At 38.0% G+C, this 19157-nt stretch overlaps 1 protein-coding gene across 14 annotated transcripts in view; it reads left to right on the forward strand.

The window, feature by feature from the left end:
- PPP1R12B (protein phosphatase 1 regulatory subunit 12B) overlaps positions 1 to 18750 on the forward strand; it is a 128657-nt gene extending 109907 nt beyond the window's left edge. For 9 of the 14 annotated variants that reach the window (XM_088154431.1, XM_088154429.1, XM_088154430.1 and 6 more), the window contains 2 exons: positions 6553 to 6732; positions 13129 to 18750. In XM_088154431.1, coding sequence (XP_088010557.1) covers positions 6553 to 6687 — 135 coding nt within the window. In that variant the 3' untranslated portion in view covers positions 6688 to 6732; positions 13129 to 18750. The remainder of the gene's footprint in view (positions 1 to 6552; positions 6733 to 13128) is intronic. The other 5 variants (XM_088154433.1, XM_088154432.1, XM_088154435.1 and 2 more) reach the window with 1 other exon arrangement.
- Positions 18751 to 19157: the final 407 nt, after the last annotated feature.

Here is a 19157-nt window from a genome sequence, read left to right on the forward strand (position 1 = left end):
AAAATGCATATGTTTCAGAACTGTTTAACCGTATGTATTTACCTTGAACCTTATGGGGGAAATGTGCCTCGACTTGCGACCAAATTCGGAGGGCGGGTTAGCCGTATTTACATTGAACCTTATGGGGATATTTGCCTCGTGGTGCGACCAAATTCGGAGGGCGGAACGGATTAACTGTATTTACATTGAACCTTATGGGAAAATTTACCTCGACTTGCGACCAACTCGACTTGCGATCAGAGTCACGGAATGGATTAAGTTCGTAAGTAGAGGTACCACTGTAATTGTATCTGGTGAAGTTAAGTTGAATTTTCTTTTGCTACATGGATTTTCTCTATCCTTAAGTACTGCATAAAGCAGATGTACAGTTGGTAACCGTATAAGAAAGTCATGAACAGAGCTGCACACTTGCTTTGGATGAAGCATGAGTCCAAAGCAAGGATCCCTACCTCAGATCTGATGTGGAATGGCATGACTCGGAGGATTCAAAGACTTGGGAGGCTTCAGAGTTTTTTTTTAATCATCATTTTTTTTAACTCCTCACCAACCTCATCATAACTATAAAACGATAATGTATACATTTATATATTTGAAAAGTTCATAATCCGCCTTTGAAAACAGATTTTCCCAGGGCAGCTTACAACACTTTAATTTCAGTTTAAATTTTAGATTTTTTTAAACAAACAAACTAAAAGCATAATTAAAAACTGTAAGTAATAAAATGGTAGAAAGAACATACTTTATAAAGTCTTATTGCAGCATAAAGTGTTAACATTTTATAATAAAGTAGCTGCCGTGTGATCTCACTTGAGGGGCCTTTCATAACTGAGAGACTACTGCTGCAAAGTCCTGTTCCAAGGCTGCCACTCAGCATACCTCAGCAAGGGTGGTATCTTGCGCAGGTGCTCAGATAATGATTTAAATCATGTGGATAGGAACATGTAAAAACAGGCTTCTTTCCAATACTGCAGTCTCATGTTTTGTTGATTTGTTTAATATCCCACTTTTTCTTCAGCAGCTCAAGGCAGATTACCTAGGAATCTCCCTTTATTTGTCCTCACAATAACCATTTAGGTAGACTGGGTTAAGAAAGAGTGACTGGCCAAAAGTCACCCATGGAAATTGGGTCTTCCCAGTTGTAGGGCTGCACCTTAGTAAGTGCACCACACAGGTTCTCTATAGTTAAAAACTCTGTCTTTGAACTGGGACCTGAAACAAACTGAGAAGTGCTGAAGGTGATTTAGTAGTAGTGTAATATAATGCAGAATAAAGTTCATGATTTGTAGTACATGAAGCTACCAAAACTACAGAATGGAAATCATGATGACAAAGATTGTGTGCTGTCCGTTTGCTGTCTTTAGAAATGTCTGTCTACCATTCCACCTGTCTTCCTGCCAGTAGCTGATGACAAAGGTGCCCTTGATCTTCTGGCCTTTCTCTTATGCCAGGACTAGAAGAGTATCAAGGGTGGTCATTTAAATACTGAACATGCCAGTCCTGGCTCTTTCTCAAATGTATATCTACTTTATCAGCTTTCTGTTTTCTGAGACTTTGGCATAAATAGAAGTTTTTTTCTTTAATTAGCCATAAAAATTCCCTGAAGGTTTCTGTAGATAGTCTTAAGAGGTCCACCCTTCATGAACCCCAGCCTTTGGAAATATAGGAATCTTACACAGAATACCTTTATATAGCAACTTTTCCCAACCTTCATACTCTCCAGGTCTGTCGACTTGTTCAACCAACATAGCCATATTAGAGCATGTTGGTTCATCATGTTAGAGCATGATGGAACCAGCTGCTCACAAAACTACAGAACTGTATCAATCTTTTTTACAAAACACTCAAACTTTAAGTCCACCAAAACAAATCCTGCACCCATTTCCTCCTCTAAAGGGGCTATTATTCCTGCATAATTCATTGAATTCTGGTAAATTAGTCTCTTCCCCCCCCATCTTCAGCCCTAGTTTTGAAGTATGGCTATTCCATGTCATAGCAATTTGGGGAAAAGTGTCTTATTTTATGTATTTCTTGCATCTCTAACTCCTAGAGTATTCCTTGATGTTAGTGGATTCATTGATGGAACAGTTATTGTCAAGCTTCTGGTTTTCTTGTTCCTTTATGGGGAGCAAGTTCTTTTCAGAACTACAAAAAGCTGGTTAGTACTTGAGTGGTTGGAGCAGAAATGTGTCCTTTCAAACAGCTCCACTTGCTTGATATTCCTCTTTCCGAACACCTGCTCTGAAGAACTATCATTCACCTGTTACCCAATTTGTGATTGAAGTGAGGTTATATGTTACGCTGCTCTTGGTGGCCTGATAGTGCAAAGCTGATTTTACAGGACAATATTGGTTTGTACAATATACAGCTACTTTTATGCCTTTATTTTGTCTGTCTGCCCCCTGGTGTTTATTTTCCTATTATATAAGAGGGAGCTACAGCTTTGCTTGGCTTCTGAAAACAAGAAAATATTTCTGTTTCGAGAACAAGAGTTCCTGAACCCCTGAAAACATGCATGAGGAAAGCAATTTCCTGACTCCCTGGCGATGGCTCCAATTTCATAATAACCTTTAAAGGAAAAACTTAAGATGTTTTTATTGTATGATTATTCTTTGAAGCTGAGCTCCATTTAAATTGTAGTCTGTCTCTTTAAAAGAAAACATTTCAATAGCTCACATTGCAGTCCAGCTGCAGGAGAAGGACTGCATCACCTAGCTAGATATGCATCATCACTTCACATGATCAAATGTATTTATAGGTGAACTATTAAAGAACTGAAATGGGAATGCGTTTGATCTGTTGATAATGTGCAATATTAGAAGAACTATCAGAATGCAGCTATAGTAGTTACATTGTTCCTTGCTGTTGTGATGGTCGGTCTAACAAATGCTTTTTCTAAAAAAAAACCCTACTTGTCCCATTCTTTGTAAGACAACTGAACTCTAATATTTTAAAATAACTTACTGTAAATGTGGACATTTCACCTCTTACTAATAAAAGACGAAGTACGTAGCTATGAAAACTAGCTCTGTCAGAGTGTTTTTAAAGCACAGTACTTGTATTCGCGAGGTAGAGAAGTTATGAAAGCCCCTGATGGCCTTATTCATCAGTTCTGTATTGAGGTAACTTTTTAAACAAATGCAATATCCTTTAGTGGTCTGCCACTTGTTTGTGTGTAGGAGAGAGAAAGAGAAAATAATACAGACCATTTTCAGCGTGCCTCTTTCTCTCAAATGACATCCATTCTTGCATGATACGCCGTATCTGTCTGCAGCTTCTTTTTATACTGAAAGTCACCTTGAGTTAATATAGCACATATGCCTACATTCCACCTCAATCTTGCCAATGCTGTTGTTTTATTTTGGCTTATTAAGCTTTCAAAAAAACTGTCTTTTGAATCACATTCCTGTTCTGCTGTATAGCATCCTTTTTCTTGCTGTCTGCAGCTTACTTACAAAGAGACATAGAAAACTGAGGTTGCTATTTGACTCAAGCAGTGTCACAAAACTCTTGGCTGTTTGTTCCCAGTACTTCTCAGCTTAAGAGACACCAGTAGGAGCAAGGCTTTTGGCTTATTGAATATGCTTTCAAATTAAAACCTTACTTATATTGTGATTTTTAACAGTTGGTTTGTGCATCAATGTTTTAAATCAGTAAGACTGCTCTGATTTGTGCAAACCACAGTTTCAGAGGAATAGGGTAGTTCAGGGTGTTTTTTAACCTCACTCAGGACAGGAGAGGGTTAATTTACTTTCTCCTCTGTTTAAATCTTTCATAGAGTTCCTCCTCTAATACAGAGTTTGGGAGTTAAGCATGATAGATAAAAAGGACAGCAGCGCATATGAAAATAGATTTTTTAAAGACTGCTACTATTTAGCATGTATTAACATACTACTGCAGCCACCAAAAAGAAAGGTGACCTAATAATTGTGGTAGGGAGGTGGAGGAATTGGCAAACAAAACCCCCATGCCCTGCCCTCCGTCCTTCTCAGCATTGCAAACTCCAGCTAAAACCAGCCTTTTTTTTTTTTTTTTACCTCAACAAATGTGAGAGAGTGGCAGATTTCTATACTGTCTTCACCCAATAGGAAGATGAATCTCTCTCTCACTCACACACACATAACAGTAATTACATGTGAATTGCAGGTTTGCCTTATATTCCTGGTCAGAATAGAGAGTGCTCTTAAAAATAAAGGAGTAAGAGCTGCAAATGTTCAGATGCATTTCTACTGAGCATGAGTAGCTTTGAAGGTTAGTCTAAACCATGGCTGGCTGGGGAATTCTGGAACTTGAAGTCCACACATCTTAAAGTTGTCAAGTTTGAGAGACAGTTGTCTAAAGCTTAGCTATTGCTTGGGAAGGCCTCTTTGTCTGATGACTTTAACCTTTTGTAAGGCCTAAGCAAAGTCCTATCTTTTTCTTTTCCTGTCCAGTTACGTCTTCCTGTGACCTATTCCTTGAAATAAAGCTATTATTTGTACTGCACCTAAAGGCGAATGAAAAATAAAATTGTTACTACAACCACCTCATTCCATCCAGTTTTGTTCCCCCTTTCTCTTTCCTTCCCTTTCAAGTAGTTGTCCCTTTCTATTATCCCATCTCCACCCTGTCTTTTTCCTTCCATTCTTTTGCTCTTTCTCCTGGAAGAAATGAGTTTGTGTGTGTGCACACGTGCAAGATTAATTGGCATATGAAGATAATCAGTTTAGTAAAGGAAGTGCCTTATTTTAAGCAGTTAATTTTAATTGTTAACCCAGTTATTCTTTTCTGGCAGTGTGTATACACACATGCACACTCATATACAAGTACATGAAGCACACATTTATATGGGTAGATCATTTATACAGAAAGGATCAAGGACTCAGCCATAATAGATAGGTTAGCCACATAGAAGGTTTCCTTTCACAGTGGAGATGTTTGACATGGAGGCAAGATTTAGTTAATGTGTTTGAAATTACAGAAGCAATAAAGAGGAGGAGCCTGTAATTGAATATAATTTGAGATATAGTTTGTATTTTGGAAATTAGTTGCTTCTACATGCTCTTACAGACTATTTTAATCATCACCAAAAGCAACAAAAGGAAGCTTACTATGTTAGATTTATAGTGACTTTCCTGGAAATTGTTATCACAAGGATATATTTATCTTGGATTTTGGAAGTAAATAGTTATTCAGCAGTATAATTTTTAGCATTAATATGCTGGTGAATTTAATTATAGTAAATACAGTACTTTTTAAATTACTTTGTTCATTTCTGCTTTTTGCCTTCTACACTTTGTCTCAGTTGTGTTTTACCTCTTGTGTTATACTGAATGGTTTCTTAAGATAGGACAAATCTGAAATAGGCAGGTTTAGTGGCCTAGTTATATATTGCTTGAATTATTCAAAATCTCTTTACCTTTCATTCCAGCTCTCTCACTGTTTTAAAGGAACTATATTGAACATATTTTGAACGTATCTCCTATTAGAAAATTAGCTTCTTTTATAAAAGTTGTATCCAAAATTAAATTTTCTAACTCAAAAAGTAAACAGACCTAAAAATCTCTTTATTACAATAAGTACTTTTTTGAAGGAGGTAAAGGATTTTAATTTTATTTGTATTTCCTAATAAAGCTGGCACAAATATTCACATAGAAAGATCCTGACACACTTAAAATGGAGGTTTTGTGTTTTAAAAGATTCAAAATAAATTATGCCTAGTGCTTGAATGGTTAACTGAAAAGGGGATTATAAAGCACAGTATAGACACACAGACAGGCTGTATTTGTGAAAGATTTCAGAGCATCACTAACCTGTACAAATTCACTGTCCTTTACAAATATTTCTACATGTTCTGGTAGTATTTGGCTAGCTCTTTTTAAAGCTTCTGCAACTGGCTCCTTTAATATACAAAGCCACTTTTGATGGGAAAAGAACGTCAGGTGAAGAGGTTCATGAAGATGCTTAACTTTTCTATCCATGCTCTTGGATGACAATAGTTCAATAATTGACAGTGCAAAAAAAATTGTTATGCCCAGAACTGCCCTGATGCCTGTTACAGGTATAATCAAGTTGGGGAGGGGGTGTTTTCCTTCAAGTCAGTATTGACTCCTGGCAACCTCCTGGACAAGTCCCTGCAGTTTTCTTGGCAAGGTTTCTCAGAAGTAGTTTGCCATCGCCTCCTTCCTAGGGCTGAGAGAGAGTCGCTCACTGGCCCAAGGTCACCAGCTGGCTTCGTGCCTAAGGCAAGACTAGAATTCACAGTCCCCCAGTTTCTTAACCACTACACCAAGCTGTCTCTATAATCAAGTTTAGAGCCACAAAATTGTTAATCTTATGGTGATAAATTTATAGTTAAATTTGAAAAGTGAGCAGGACCAAGTCTTACAACAATGAGCTCCTTTTCAGTGTTTCTAACACTTCAGTCTATTGTTGAGTTTCTTTTGCAATTTCACTGCTATCCACCTCATTGCTGCTCTCTTTTTTTTCCCCCACGCTTGTCAATTGAATTCACGTTTCTGTGCTTTTTATATTCTGTTTTGTCTTTGTCTATCTCCTCCATGTCTCACTTTACAGAACCTTCACCAGCTCAAACAGATTCACACTTTGAGGCAAATGAATGAGCAACTGCTGGCCGAAAACAGGGCTTTGACCCGGGTGGTAGCCAGGCTCTCGCAGTCCGCTGAGCCCCCAGAGTCAGAAGAGCTATAGCATCTCCCCTTCCAGTTGATCTCACCTCTCCTTCCATTCTTCCAGGCAGGTCTTTGCTCTTATTATCTGTTCGAGCTATCTACTACTCTTTCTACTTCCTTCCTAAATGTGTCTAATAAGGAGGGTGAAACACCAATAACAACATGCAGTTTGAATAGTTTCAAGGGCTATTAGTTACAAATTTTACTTGATTCCTGCAAAGTATAGCCCTCATTTTGGAGATACCATTCTTGATTTATACAGTTGCTTCTTTTCAAGGTATGCATTTTCTGCATGTGAGTTTCACACTGGAGAACTATCTCCAGTATAATTACAATTTTTATTTTGGCTTTACTTTCCCTTTTAAAGGCAGTGCTGAATGAAGTATGAATGAAAGAAGTAGAGCAAACACTCAGAATTGTTCTCTGGTCGTCTTGAGTGGTACAATAGATTAATGCAGGTATGATAGAATAATGCTCTTCTGAAGGTACACATCATAAGAACATCACTATCTGGCAGTTTGTAAATGATCAGAATTGGAACATATGGATCAACTTAAAGGTTTGGTGTACATTGAATCATTTTATGTCATATTATGGTACATACTATGAGCTATTAGTAGGACAGTCAAGCTATATTGAAATCACAGTCTGTAACTGAATTCAGTGTGGAGGTAGATCGCATTCTAAATACAAGAAGTCTAATGTTTTCCTAATTGGGTGAAAAAAATTCTATTTTTTGTCACAAATTATGCTTAATAGTTTTCACAGGTGCATATTTTATATATTAATTTGACATATAGGAACTAGTAATAGGTTGCTGGATTTTTTTTTTCATTTTTGTCTCGTAAACATCCAGAATATGACATTTCTATAGTGCTATAATATAGTAGGGCTACATCTTTCATATTAACCTCTTCTCATTAACCTCTGTGTCAGAGAAGACACCTAATAATCAGTTAAGACCTTAGACCAATCAGCTCCTGCTCAAGGAGCAGGTGGCAGCTGTGGCCACGAGAGTATTCTCACAATTATATTTTGTGGACCAGTTGCTCCACAAGACTACTACAGCATGATCTATACGGATCTGCCCTTGAAGAGCATTCAGAAGCTTCAGCTGATCTAGAATTCAGCAGCACATGCATTATTGGATGTCATGGTACACCCCATTGCTACTACATGAGCTACACTGGCTCCTAGTAGGCTTCTGAGTGCAATTCAAGGTTTTGGTTGTCACCTTTAAAGCCCTGCATGGCATGAGGCCAGTTGCTTGTAGAACCACCTATCCACAATGGTTTCTACCCATCCCACCAGATAAGACAGAGTAAGCATGCTCTGGGTCTCATCTCTGAAGCAGTGTCACTAGATGGGCCCTATGAAATGTGCCTTCTCTGTCATAGTACCTGTCTTATGGAACAGCCTCCCCCTGAGATATGGACAACACTGACCTTGCTAGCCTTCCATAAGGCCATGGAAACCTGGCTTACCCCCCAGGCATTGAGTTTAGGATGTTAATGGAGCTCTGGCATGGCTATGTTTGATATGTCAATAATGAGATTTTTTTAAGGGCCTCAACGTAGTTTTTCTTTAATGGATTTGCAAATTTTGGATGCTGCTTTTATTTCTATTCACTGCCCAGAATTCCTTTGTTAGATTTTTAGATATAAATTTGTTTAATGAATAAATTATAAAATAAGTCTTTTTGATCCTTTTGGTTCCAAGGAAATTCTGAAGATCATTGGCTTGATCTTGCAAATCCAGTATTTCTCTCATACTGTCTTGTCTCCGTTCTACACTTTTCAGTTTTAAAATAAAAATGATTGCACATTTTCATTATTAACTACCAGTGTTTGCATGGATAAACACTCTTCATCCTGACTTATCTCTAGCAGTACTTGGAAACAGCATTCACTCCAATATGGAAGTTGGATGGATAGAATCTAAAGAGGTGATACCTTATATGATGTTACCTGGGATGACTTTGAGCCTATGCCTGCCTAAGAAGTGAACAGAGTTCTCTGTGATCTAAGCTCTGCCACATGTGGATTGGACCTTAACATACCTTGCTGATGAAAACACCTGGGGGGGGTCTGTGAATTGGATTCAGAATGTAGTTAATGCTTCTTTGAGGGAAGAAGAGCTCTGAGAGAGACATCAGTTTGCCCGCTCTTCAAGAACCCAGGTGAGGCTAGCATAGTCCCCACTCTCATGGCCTCTATGGGTAGTAAAGAAATAGTTCTTCCGGAACACCTTTAGGATTGTGGAGCCATTTATGACAAAATTAGTGTGTGTATGTATATGTGTGTGTGTATACAATATATAGATATAAATTATATCTATAACTATCTAGATATGTGTACATACAGATATAAATTATAAATAGCTGTACACTGCCTAGAGTCTGACTAAATTGACACAATAGATAAATTTCATAAATAAAGTGAGTAAAATAACCCACAGCTCTTCCAAGGATTCTTTTAGAATCCAGTCATCCACCTTATCTGTTGCCTTCCCTTTTCTATACCTTTGTCAACCTTGCAAAGCCTTTTCCTCCTAGCCCAGGGGTCGGGAACCTATGGGTCGCGAGCCAGATGTGGCTCTTTTGATGGCGGCATCTGGCTCGCTACCAAGTCTTTAATAAAAAAAATAACAGGGTAAGGCTTAGAACACGTCTTCTATCCACCGAGCGCAGGCCACGCCCTCCTCCGCATCGCATCCGGCATCCTTGGGACTCACCCTACCTTGCCCCACAGCATCCGCGGCCGAACGGGCCTGGAGCCGCATCGTCCTCCACAGGCAGCCGCAAATCGAGGCCCCGGCTTCGGCCTAGCTCCTGTCGGCAGCCGACGCAAATGCGATCCGGGTGCACCGCTTTGCATCCTGCTTCCGCTGCCCCTGCTCTGTTGGGTGAGTCCTCATCTTGGGCTGCCCCCCTGTTTGTGGCCCCAACGAGGTACAAGACATATTTCAGGCACGGTGCCACTTTCCACCAGTGGCTGAAAATCGAGCCCCCGGCTTGGGCCTAACCTCCTTTAAAAGTGTTGATCTTACATAAAATGCACACATTTACTTGTATTTAGTTTTAAACATATTGTATGGCTCTCACGGAATTACATTTTAAAATATGTGGCGTTCATGGCTCTCTCAGACAAAAAGGTTCCCGACCCCTGCCCTAGCCCATCCATCTGCATCAGATGCTCAAACTATGCTGATCAAGCATAGTTGAGCCTTTATCTGGTCCCAGATTGACTGTTCTTTTTGCAGTCCATGGTAATCTTTTCCAAATCTGTAAGTTAAAGCACCTACAGGATCTTTCTCAATCTCCCACTTTCACATCCATACCTGCCTGTAGCATGTACAGTACTCTGTTATCATCTCAGTGTGCAGCTCAGAGTTGAACCACTAATCTTGATAAAAACCCTACCTTGATAAAAACTCTGGAGTACAAATAAGAAAATCTATATGTTATTTTTCTAACACACTATTGTGGTCAGCCTTGATTGAAATAGCCTCACCATTTACTTAACATCTCCCTCCCTTTTTTAAAATCCTCTACCTGTAGAGCGAAGAAAGGTAATTTAACTGAGCCTTATTCTTCGGAAGCAAAGTAGCAACTAGAAATAAGGTTTTCTATAGCTAACCATGGGAACATAGGTATCCACGATAATTATGATGAAGAAATGACAAGATATGGTGACAATACAGCATGAACTTTTTTTTTTTTACTTGTGCCCCAACATCAGTTGCAAGTACTTTTATGTTGTAATATCATGATACATGGTTCATTTTTCCCCCTGCCTATGCCTGAGAATGACGCTGGGTCTCTTTTGCTGGGCATCAGAGAAATTAAAAAGGTGACAGTGCCACTATAGAAGCAATACCTAGTGGGACAAATCCCAAATTTCCTACCTAATTGTTATTTCAAATTCAGATTGGAATTTTAGGCTGATGGCAGCTATGGCAGCTAGGAGGAAAGATCTTATTTTTCTCATTATGGTTTTGGTGCTATTGAGGAATCAAATGTGATTACAACTGTTGCAAAGTAACTTGATTTTCTATCTCAGTTATTTTTAGCAAGTCTTAATTTTTGTCTCTCAATATTGACAGTGAAATCCTAAGAACACTTTACACAGGGATTGTATCACCTTAAAAGCAGCTCAGGAAAATTGCGCTATTTTGTATGTTTGACAGCTGATACTATTTGCGTTTTTGAAATAATAATAGAAGTAGCATTTTCTTTGAAATGCAGCAGTTCTATGGAACTTGTGGGCACTCAGTTTTCTGTTACTTTTCCTCACCACACCTCCCAGCTCCTGTGCCCAGAAGGTCTTTCAAGTGGATAAAGTGGCTGGGAACTTCTTAGATTTTTTTGCATGTAGCCAGATAAACACACACAACATGATGTAGCACCCGGAAGGTATGGGGTTTGCAAGCAATTTTTTTTTTAAATGTCCTTTTGTGTGGAATGTGAGTGAGGGGATTTTTTGTAATTTTAGGATCTGCAGCAACTTAGGGCAGAACAGTGATTAATGAACTTCTTTGCTTCTTGTTCTCAGTGTTTTTAAATCAGCAGAACTGAAGACAGTTGCAAATTGTCTTCAAAAATGCTTTTAAGGGATTAGGGAATAGAAATGGTAGCAGTATGGAAGTGCCCTAAATGGTGTTTACTTTCATATTCAATCTGCTAATTATGAAAATGGGAACAAAAGATATTGCCTCTCCTTTTTATTAGTAAACCAGTTTAAGGATTGCTTAACTTCATTTAACACGTTTGCTCTACTGAGGAAAGAACTTGTATTTTTTTGTTTGTTTTGTTTTGTTTTTATCCTATCATGAAAATAGTAAGGTACTTTGAGTTATTATCTGCCAATTGTGTATTCCTATTGGCAGGAGATTCTGAATACATGTGTTTGTGTTTGTGACACCGTCTTAGGTACATGACAAATATTTCACCTTATTCACTGATACCTGATCCCCTTTCTTTGGGGATTAGCTGTCAAAGGTGTTTCAGTATTCTTCATCTTACCAAGCACGTTGTCATTTCTTTCAACAGAAGGCCTGTCTGTAGGAATTCTTGGGAGCTGAGTGGAGGCATGTAGAAAGCATGCCATCTTCATTAAATATGTGCAGAAGTTGTCCTAGTTTGTAAAGTATTAACAGTCTAAATCTCTAGCCCAAAGTAGATTATTTGAGTGTCCTTGCCTAAGAATCTCTTGGCATTTCTAAGCACACTCTACTAATACCGCTTCTTTTCACCGTCCAAATTGTTAAGGACTTTTTACATTTAAAAAGTGAAGAAAATTTCAACCTAAAGTACCTTTTGTTAGTTGACTTTGTGGAACACATAAGAAATTGAAAGCCTCTATTGGTCTAGAAATAAATGGTAACAGTTTACTAAAAACACTTTTCAGAAAGAAGTCCATACCATTTTCCTCCCTACAGGTATGTGAGAAATGGATTTGAATAATAGTTGAAATAGCAAGATCGGGTTTTTAAGCAACATATCATTACTGTTACTTGTGTGTGTACCCTATAATATGTAAAGAAGATTTACCTAAACCAGGCTATTTGATTCATAATTATGATTTGCCACACAAAAATGAGATGTGCACATCTACCCTAAAGTGCAATTTCCCTTCAAGATTTGAAAAAAGACTATCATTCTCCCAAATTGAGTTATGTCTGTCATTAGGAAGAAGATGAAGTGTCATGCAAAGGGCAGAAGTGTATTAGTTATCTTATTTTTAGAGGTAGGTCTGAAGAGAGGTGCCTGTAGGATTTTCTGCCTCATGCATCGAAGTAACTTGGCTGACTTTGAGTACTTTACCCCTTGATATGGGTGAGGGCAAGGCGCCATTTGTTGCTTTGTATGGGGCAGCAAAATCTTTTGGGTCAGCACCTAATTTTCTGTTCTGCATATATCTCTTTGGAACATTCTGCCCCTGGAGGTGCGATTGGCCCCCTCACTCCTGGCCTTCCGAAGGGCCTTGAAGACCTGGCTCTGTCACTTGACCTGGGATGGGGAGGGAATACTTCAAGCAGGGGGATGGCTAGCCCCATAGTGGCTGGCTGTCCTCAGCCCGATTTTCCATCTTCTTGGATTTTCCTTTTTTAGTACTGTTTTTAAATTTAAATGTATTATGTATTTTATATATATTTATGGTTTTAGTATTTTTGTAAGTCGCCCAGAGTCCCCCATTGGGGGGAGGTGGGCGGGGGAGAAATTTGATTAAATAAATAAATAAAATATTGGGAGTAATTTCCCTCTTCTGTTTTAGGGAGGTAATACTATTAAGTTGAGTAGGGGAAGTTGGCCATATGCTAAGGCAAAAACCATTTCATATGAATACAGATTACTGCTGTTTAGGTGACTTTTTCTCCCCTCTTTACTCCCCAGTGGCTGAAATATTCTGGGACAATCAGCAGATAAATGTTTTGATGCTCTATCTTGTCTTTGAAACAGGTTTTGACAGAGCTGAAGTCAGACAATCAGCGGCTGAAAGATGAGAATGGAGCACTCATCCGAGTCATCAGTAAACTCTCAAAGTAGCATATTGAACAAAGGATGGGCAGAAAGAGGAGATTTCTGTGCACAAGCTGCCAACCCTGAGACCTATTTCTGATCTTCCAGTTGAAAGAACTGCTGGCATTTTAGACATGGACCAGTTGGCAACACACACAGCTCCTTGCACTTGCTGGGCATTTTTATTTTGCACAGTGCTTATCCCACCCCTCTCTTCCAAAACATAGCATGCCTCACCACAAGTTTATTATTTTTACAATAATGAAGTAATTTATTCAAAGGGACAAAGACTGGTTGGCACTGTCTGAACTACTCAAACCATCTGCTGTAAGCCCCATATCCATCCAACCTTAATCTGATGTAAAGAAGTATCTACTGTAATAAGTGATATAGAAGTGACTATAGTGTCAATCCAACGTGTCTTAAGATTCTGTCATGGAATAGGAATAGGGAGTGAAATGGAATTAACTCTTCCTTCTGGAATTTGGGAGTCTGCAGTCTGAAAACCATAGTGACTTATTTCTCTGGGAGTCTCAATGGTGTCTTGCCTTGGAAATACATATTCTACATATCTCTCAGTACTTGACTGATCTATTTAATGTTAAATTTGAAATCAGTTTAATATTGGGGCCCAATCATTTCCCCTTATTTCCAGCCCTCCTCATGATGCTTCCTACTGTTTCCTTTCATGGTTGCCTTCTCTAGAACTATGTAATAGATGATTCCACCTTATAGCTGCCACATTCTTTAGCTCACATTACTGTCTCCTTTCAAGAATTCTGGTGGAAAGACACCTAACAGCAAAGATTGCATAGGGTGGATTTCCATTTGTATGAAATATCCATGCAGGATGTATCTCTGCACAAGACATCAACATATCTTTTTATAAGTGAAATGGCTCATTTATCAGTGAAGTAATAACATTGCATGAAAAGCTGGGCAAATAAGTTGGATTTAAGATAATGTTCACGAGGTGCAAAATTGTGAAAACACAAGAGTGTTTTCAGAGTTTAAAGTGGAAGAAGGCTGGTGGTTAGAGTGCTTAGTCCTGTGCAAAATGCTGTCTCTCAGTCTTGGTGGAAAGCCTTGACAAAATTATACTACTAGTGTTTGAGAAGTTTAATGCAATTATTCACTTGCACAGTTGTAAACATAAATGCATCTGTCTCTAATAATATCAACAGTAAGATCAGTAGTATTCATGCCCTAGTTTCTGATCATACTGGAAATTAATGCATTAACTTTTATAGATTCTCAGAAAGCTAGCTGCTTAAGAGACACTGCTTCTCTGGCTACAACAGTGAGATTTCACTTGCAGCACTTATTTATTTCCCCCCCCAATATCTGACCACTGGGTTTGTTCTCTTTCTTCCTTTGTCTTCCAAAGCATGATATCAATTTCTGAAGCTATAATTTCTGGCCTAGATGTAGACAGTTTTTACAGTTGATTAGAACAGAGCCTTTGGGATTTAAGAAAAGCAACTTATACATAGGTACAAGTGAGCAGTAGCACTACAGACTTTTTTGCCATCATTGCTCAGTGGTCAAAATATGTGATTTTTTATCTATTGTGGACTACTGTAACGAAGAGGTGGCTGGCTTTCCTTTCTCTTTCAACTTTTTCTTCTGTATATTCATGTATTCTTGTTTTTACCAGCTGCAAAGAAATGCAGAATTCTGTTAAGAGCCAGGAGTTGCCACCTGTGAACTGGCTAATTCAGATATTGGTTGTACAAATGAGTCAAAGTCTAATAAAGTGAATAGTATATTCACTATACTTAGAGCTTTGAAATTTAGCTCTGAGGCTCTCAGCAACCCATTGTTTTCCTCCGTCCCCCCTTTTTGGAGCTTTGGGTATTGTCTAGGTTTCAAGGTGGGTCTAACAATTATATGTGATAGCTACATACACTTTATCAGTGCCATGCATTTTATTCACGATTTTGCTTTTCATTGTTACCTTACTACCCAACTTATTTCAGCCCCATAGAGGATTGCAGAGGGATATGAACAAAGGATTTTTAGTTGGTCCTGTCATACTCTACCATAAACAGTCATTAATTGAAAAGAACATTCTGTAAGAGTTCTTGCATTCTACTATTGTCATTTTATACCTGGAATATAATATCTTAAACAAATCTCAGTTTTAATATTCAGAAATGTAAGGGCAAAAATCAATACCACATACTATGAAGAATTGTGCCCTATCTAGTCAAGAGTTGGAATTAGATCAATCTGAATACTGACTAGAATTTTCTGAGCAGATTACTCCTGAAACAATTCAGTATTCTCACCCTAATTTTATTTTTTTTTGCAGGGGGGGAGGGGAGAGACAGGTAGAAACAGATTATTCCATGGAGGTCGTTAAGATGAATGGCAACAGTCAGCATCTTGACAGTTTAGACCTAAATATATTTTTCTTATGTCTTCAAGGATTTCAAACCTCCTTCATACTGATAATATGAGCCCATTTTTATCCTAACACAAATAAAAAGTCCAGTTTGAAAAGCTGAAATATAAATGAGACTTGTACTTCTCTCAAAGTATGAAGTAAAAGGAAATCTCTAATGGAAATTACTTATTTCATTTGAATGAAACAATGTAATTACCAACTTGAGAACTGGTATAGGGGTTACAGTAACTCTAAAACTTTCATTTGAAACTGGAAAGTATTTTCAAGAAACTTTCTGATTTAATTAAGGGTTGAATGTATGCACAGGCAGAAGGTCTATTCATATTTAAATCAATTTTAAGATTTTTAATTGATCAAGCAAACTTGCCTCAAGAATTCAGGACTCTTTCTTGTTTTAAAGGATATCTAGAAAGAAAATATTACTCCCCTCACTGATTACTGCTTTGACCCAGTTAAGTTTAGGTTTAGATGGATGTTCTGTTTTAATTGGGTAGTCAGCTGAAATCTTCTCTGCATAAATTGCAAATGATAGAGGAGAATGATTGAAAGTTTAGTCTGTGACATGAATGCTTTCAGGCTTGTGGATACTAGAAGGTTTTTATTTAAAATGGGAAATGAATGGTTCTGCTTTTTTTCTTGTTCCTGAAAGTTTTCACCTTGAATACCTTCATGTCTAAGATTTTAAAAATCCTTGTGCAAATGCTTTAAGAAGCATAAGAAGAAGCACAACTTGAATTTTGTTCCTTGCAAATGGAGACGTTCAGTGAGACTTGGTTGGTTAGAACAAAGTTTCATATGAAACTAGAGGTACTGTATGTTAAAAGAACTCAGTATAGGAAAACAAATATAAATAGGGAAGAAATCTTAATAGCCATTTAGTGGTAGATTGGCTTATATCAAGAGAAGGCTTTCCTAGTAATATGGATGAACCACTCATAGAACATAGACTAGTGAAGGAAAAGCATTTCAGAAGATAGGGATATATAGGTGCAAGAGCAAGTATATATGAGGACACTTGTATTTAGTGACAGTTCATGCTGTAGAGTGTGGCATTATTTCTTTCTGTCCATATTGGTTTACTGTTAATGAAACAATTCATGGGTGGTCTGGATGGTCAGGGAGCATTAGATTAATTTATATTGATTGTTTTCTAGTTCATATGTACTTGATTTTGACTGTTGGAAGCTAGTGCAGAGTTGTTGGTATCATATCACTTCCTTCTTTTCTCTTAAGGGCTGTTTATGGATTATTATTAATAATTGCCACTTAAAACACTTATTCCCATAGAATAATTCAAAAGTATAAGACTAACCATGTTGCAGTTTGCTGATAAAGCCTTGAATATAGAATAAACACAACCCCTTGGCTGTCCTTGATATATAAAAGATTAACATTTGGTATTTCTTAGGGCAAAAATGAGACACTTGTGGCCCTTCAAATGTTCCTGAACTATAAATTTCAGCATCCCTCACCACTGAACATGATGGTTGAAGCTTCTGAGAGTTGTAGTTCAGTAACAACAGGAGCCTTTACTTCCCCAATTCCTGCTTTAGAGGAAAGTTGATGTTTGTCTCTAACGAAATGATGCAAATGTTAAAAAAAATAGGGTAAAGTATACTGTCCTTCTGGGTCCATCTAATGAATTCCCACCCCATAAATGTATTATGTCATTGTCAAGAGCAAAATGTAGACCTTTGCCCCATTTAAGCCTGATCCATTGGGTCATCAGTTTCTCCTTTGTACTTTCAACTTACTAGGAGATGATTTTCAATTATTTTACTGCTCACCAGAACCTAAAAATGAGCTTGTTTTGACAGGATTTCTTGCAGGCAAATCAAATATTCCCTCACAAAGAATGTACTAGGTCCCTTTCCTCTCACCTGCATTTTTATGAAGACCATCTGCTTTTCTACAGTAGATTTTGTTTTCTCCATCTTGACTTTCCAGCTCCACTTGGCCTGCTGCTATATTAGCTGACCTGACAGGAAAGCTTCTGACTTGGTCCTTCTTTCAGGGATATTAAACATGGGAAGCAGAAGGTCTATATCTCAAAGGCAACTATAATATCTTAGTTTCAAGCTTTCAGCTTCCCAGGGCTTTTTCTTTGAATGGTGTGTTTCGATCACATTTACCTTTGCGTTTGAAATCTTTTTGTGTGTTTCTACTAGAGGCAGCATGTTCCAAGAAGGATTTTTTTTTTTTTTTTTTTACCAAGATTACTCCTTAGCAACTTACTGGTGAAATCATGCACTCCCCAAGGTTCCTTTTTTTGCTGGGGCAGGTTGAACTCTGGGTAAATATAACTTTGTATGTTCTTGAGCCAACAGAAGGGTCCAAATTGTGTTAAGATCTACTGTGTATCTTTCCACTCCCAACTCTGTTTAGCATATAGTATTGAGGAAAGTAAAAAGTCCTTACTGCAAATGATGTTCCTGAAAAAAGAACAGCATCCTACTGTTGGCTCACTAACTTCCCAGGCCCAAATACTCTTAAGTGTATCTGTTTTTAAAAAAAGTTTTACACTTCTTTGTAAATAACTAATTGGAGAAAAGACTGGCCTGTGAGTGAAGGAAGAGAATGTATTTTTATGCAACTTTTTTGAGTGGCCTTCCAAATTTTGAGATGAATGCTTTTGTTTTCCTGATTGTCATATAGTATTCTAAGTATTATATGTTTGAAAGTTTGGGAATAATATTCACATCTATAATGCTTGTAAACACAACAGTATTTATAAATGAATAAAACAAATGCTTTAACACTGTCCAAATGTCTTAACTAGTGAAAGCATGTTTCCCTGCAGCTGACTTGTTTCCTTAATGATGAAAGTAACTTCTCTTTTGATTCAAGTTTCCTCACCACTTCATATATTAGAACTACAATTGTTTTACTCTAAGAAAGAATGCCTAAGATCAGAGTGCTAAACATAATCAGATGTAAAATATGAAGCAGTGGTATTGAGAATTTGCCTGAACAATGTGATGAATCAAGTCAGAATAGGAATTCTGATATGAGGAAGATAAGCTTGTATGATAAAGTGACACAAGAATGTTCTACCATATTGTTTTAAATGGCTTTCTGAAATACAGGCTGTCTTTGCATGTTTCCTCCTGAAGTGACAAATGATAAATAAAGCTGTCTACCTACAACTTGGATCAATATGCAAATCAGGGAGTTTCTGACCACAGGTCTCAATATGCTAATCTGTCAATTAACTTTTAAATATCAGAACCCTGATGCATGCATGCAGGGCCCTGCTCTACTGCCTCATTTACAGGGATAGGGGGGCATTTTTCTTCCTGGAGAGGCTGAAGTATGACCATGCACACCGGAGCAGCTTTTCCTTTACAGCAGGATGAAGAGCATGTTGCATGAAACCACCCTAAAGTTCTGTAGAGAGTGGCTTGGTAGCGCGGGAAGGAACCATTTTCTGCAGGATGGGAGGCAAGGAAAACCAGATGGATAAGAAACTCCACTGCATCTCAACCTGGTCCCAGACAGAAACATTGTTTTCTGAACTGCCATCACAAATGGCAAAGCTCTTGCAGGAGCCCAGCTCCAA

This window comes from Python bivittatus, unplaced genomic scaffold (genome assembly GCF_059951505.1).
Source record: "Python bivittatus isolate LINGU-HERP-01145 unplaced genomic scaffold, Pbiv_v1 ctg000700_np1212, whole genome shotgun sequence".
Classification (NCBI taxonomy): domain Eukaryota; kingdom Metazoa; phylum Chordata; class Lepidosauria; order Squamata; family Pythonidae; genus Python; species Python bivittatus.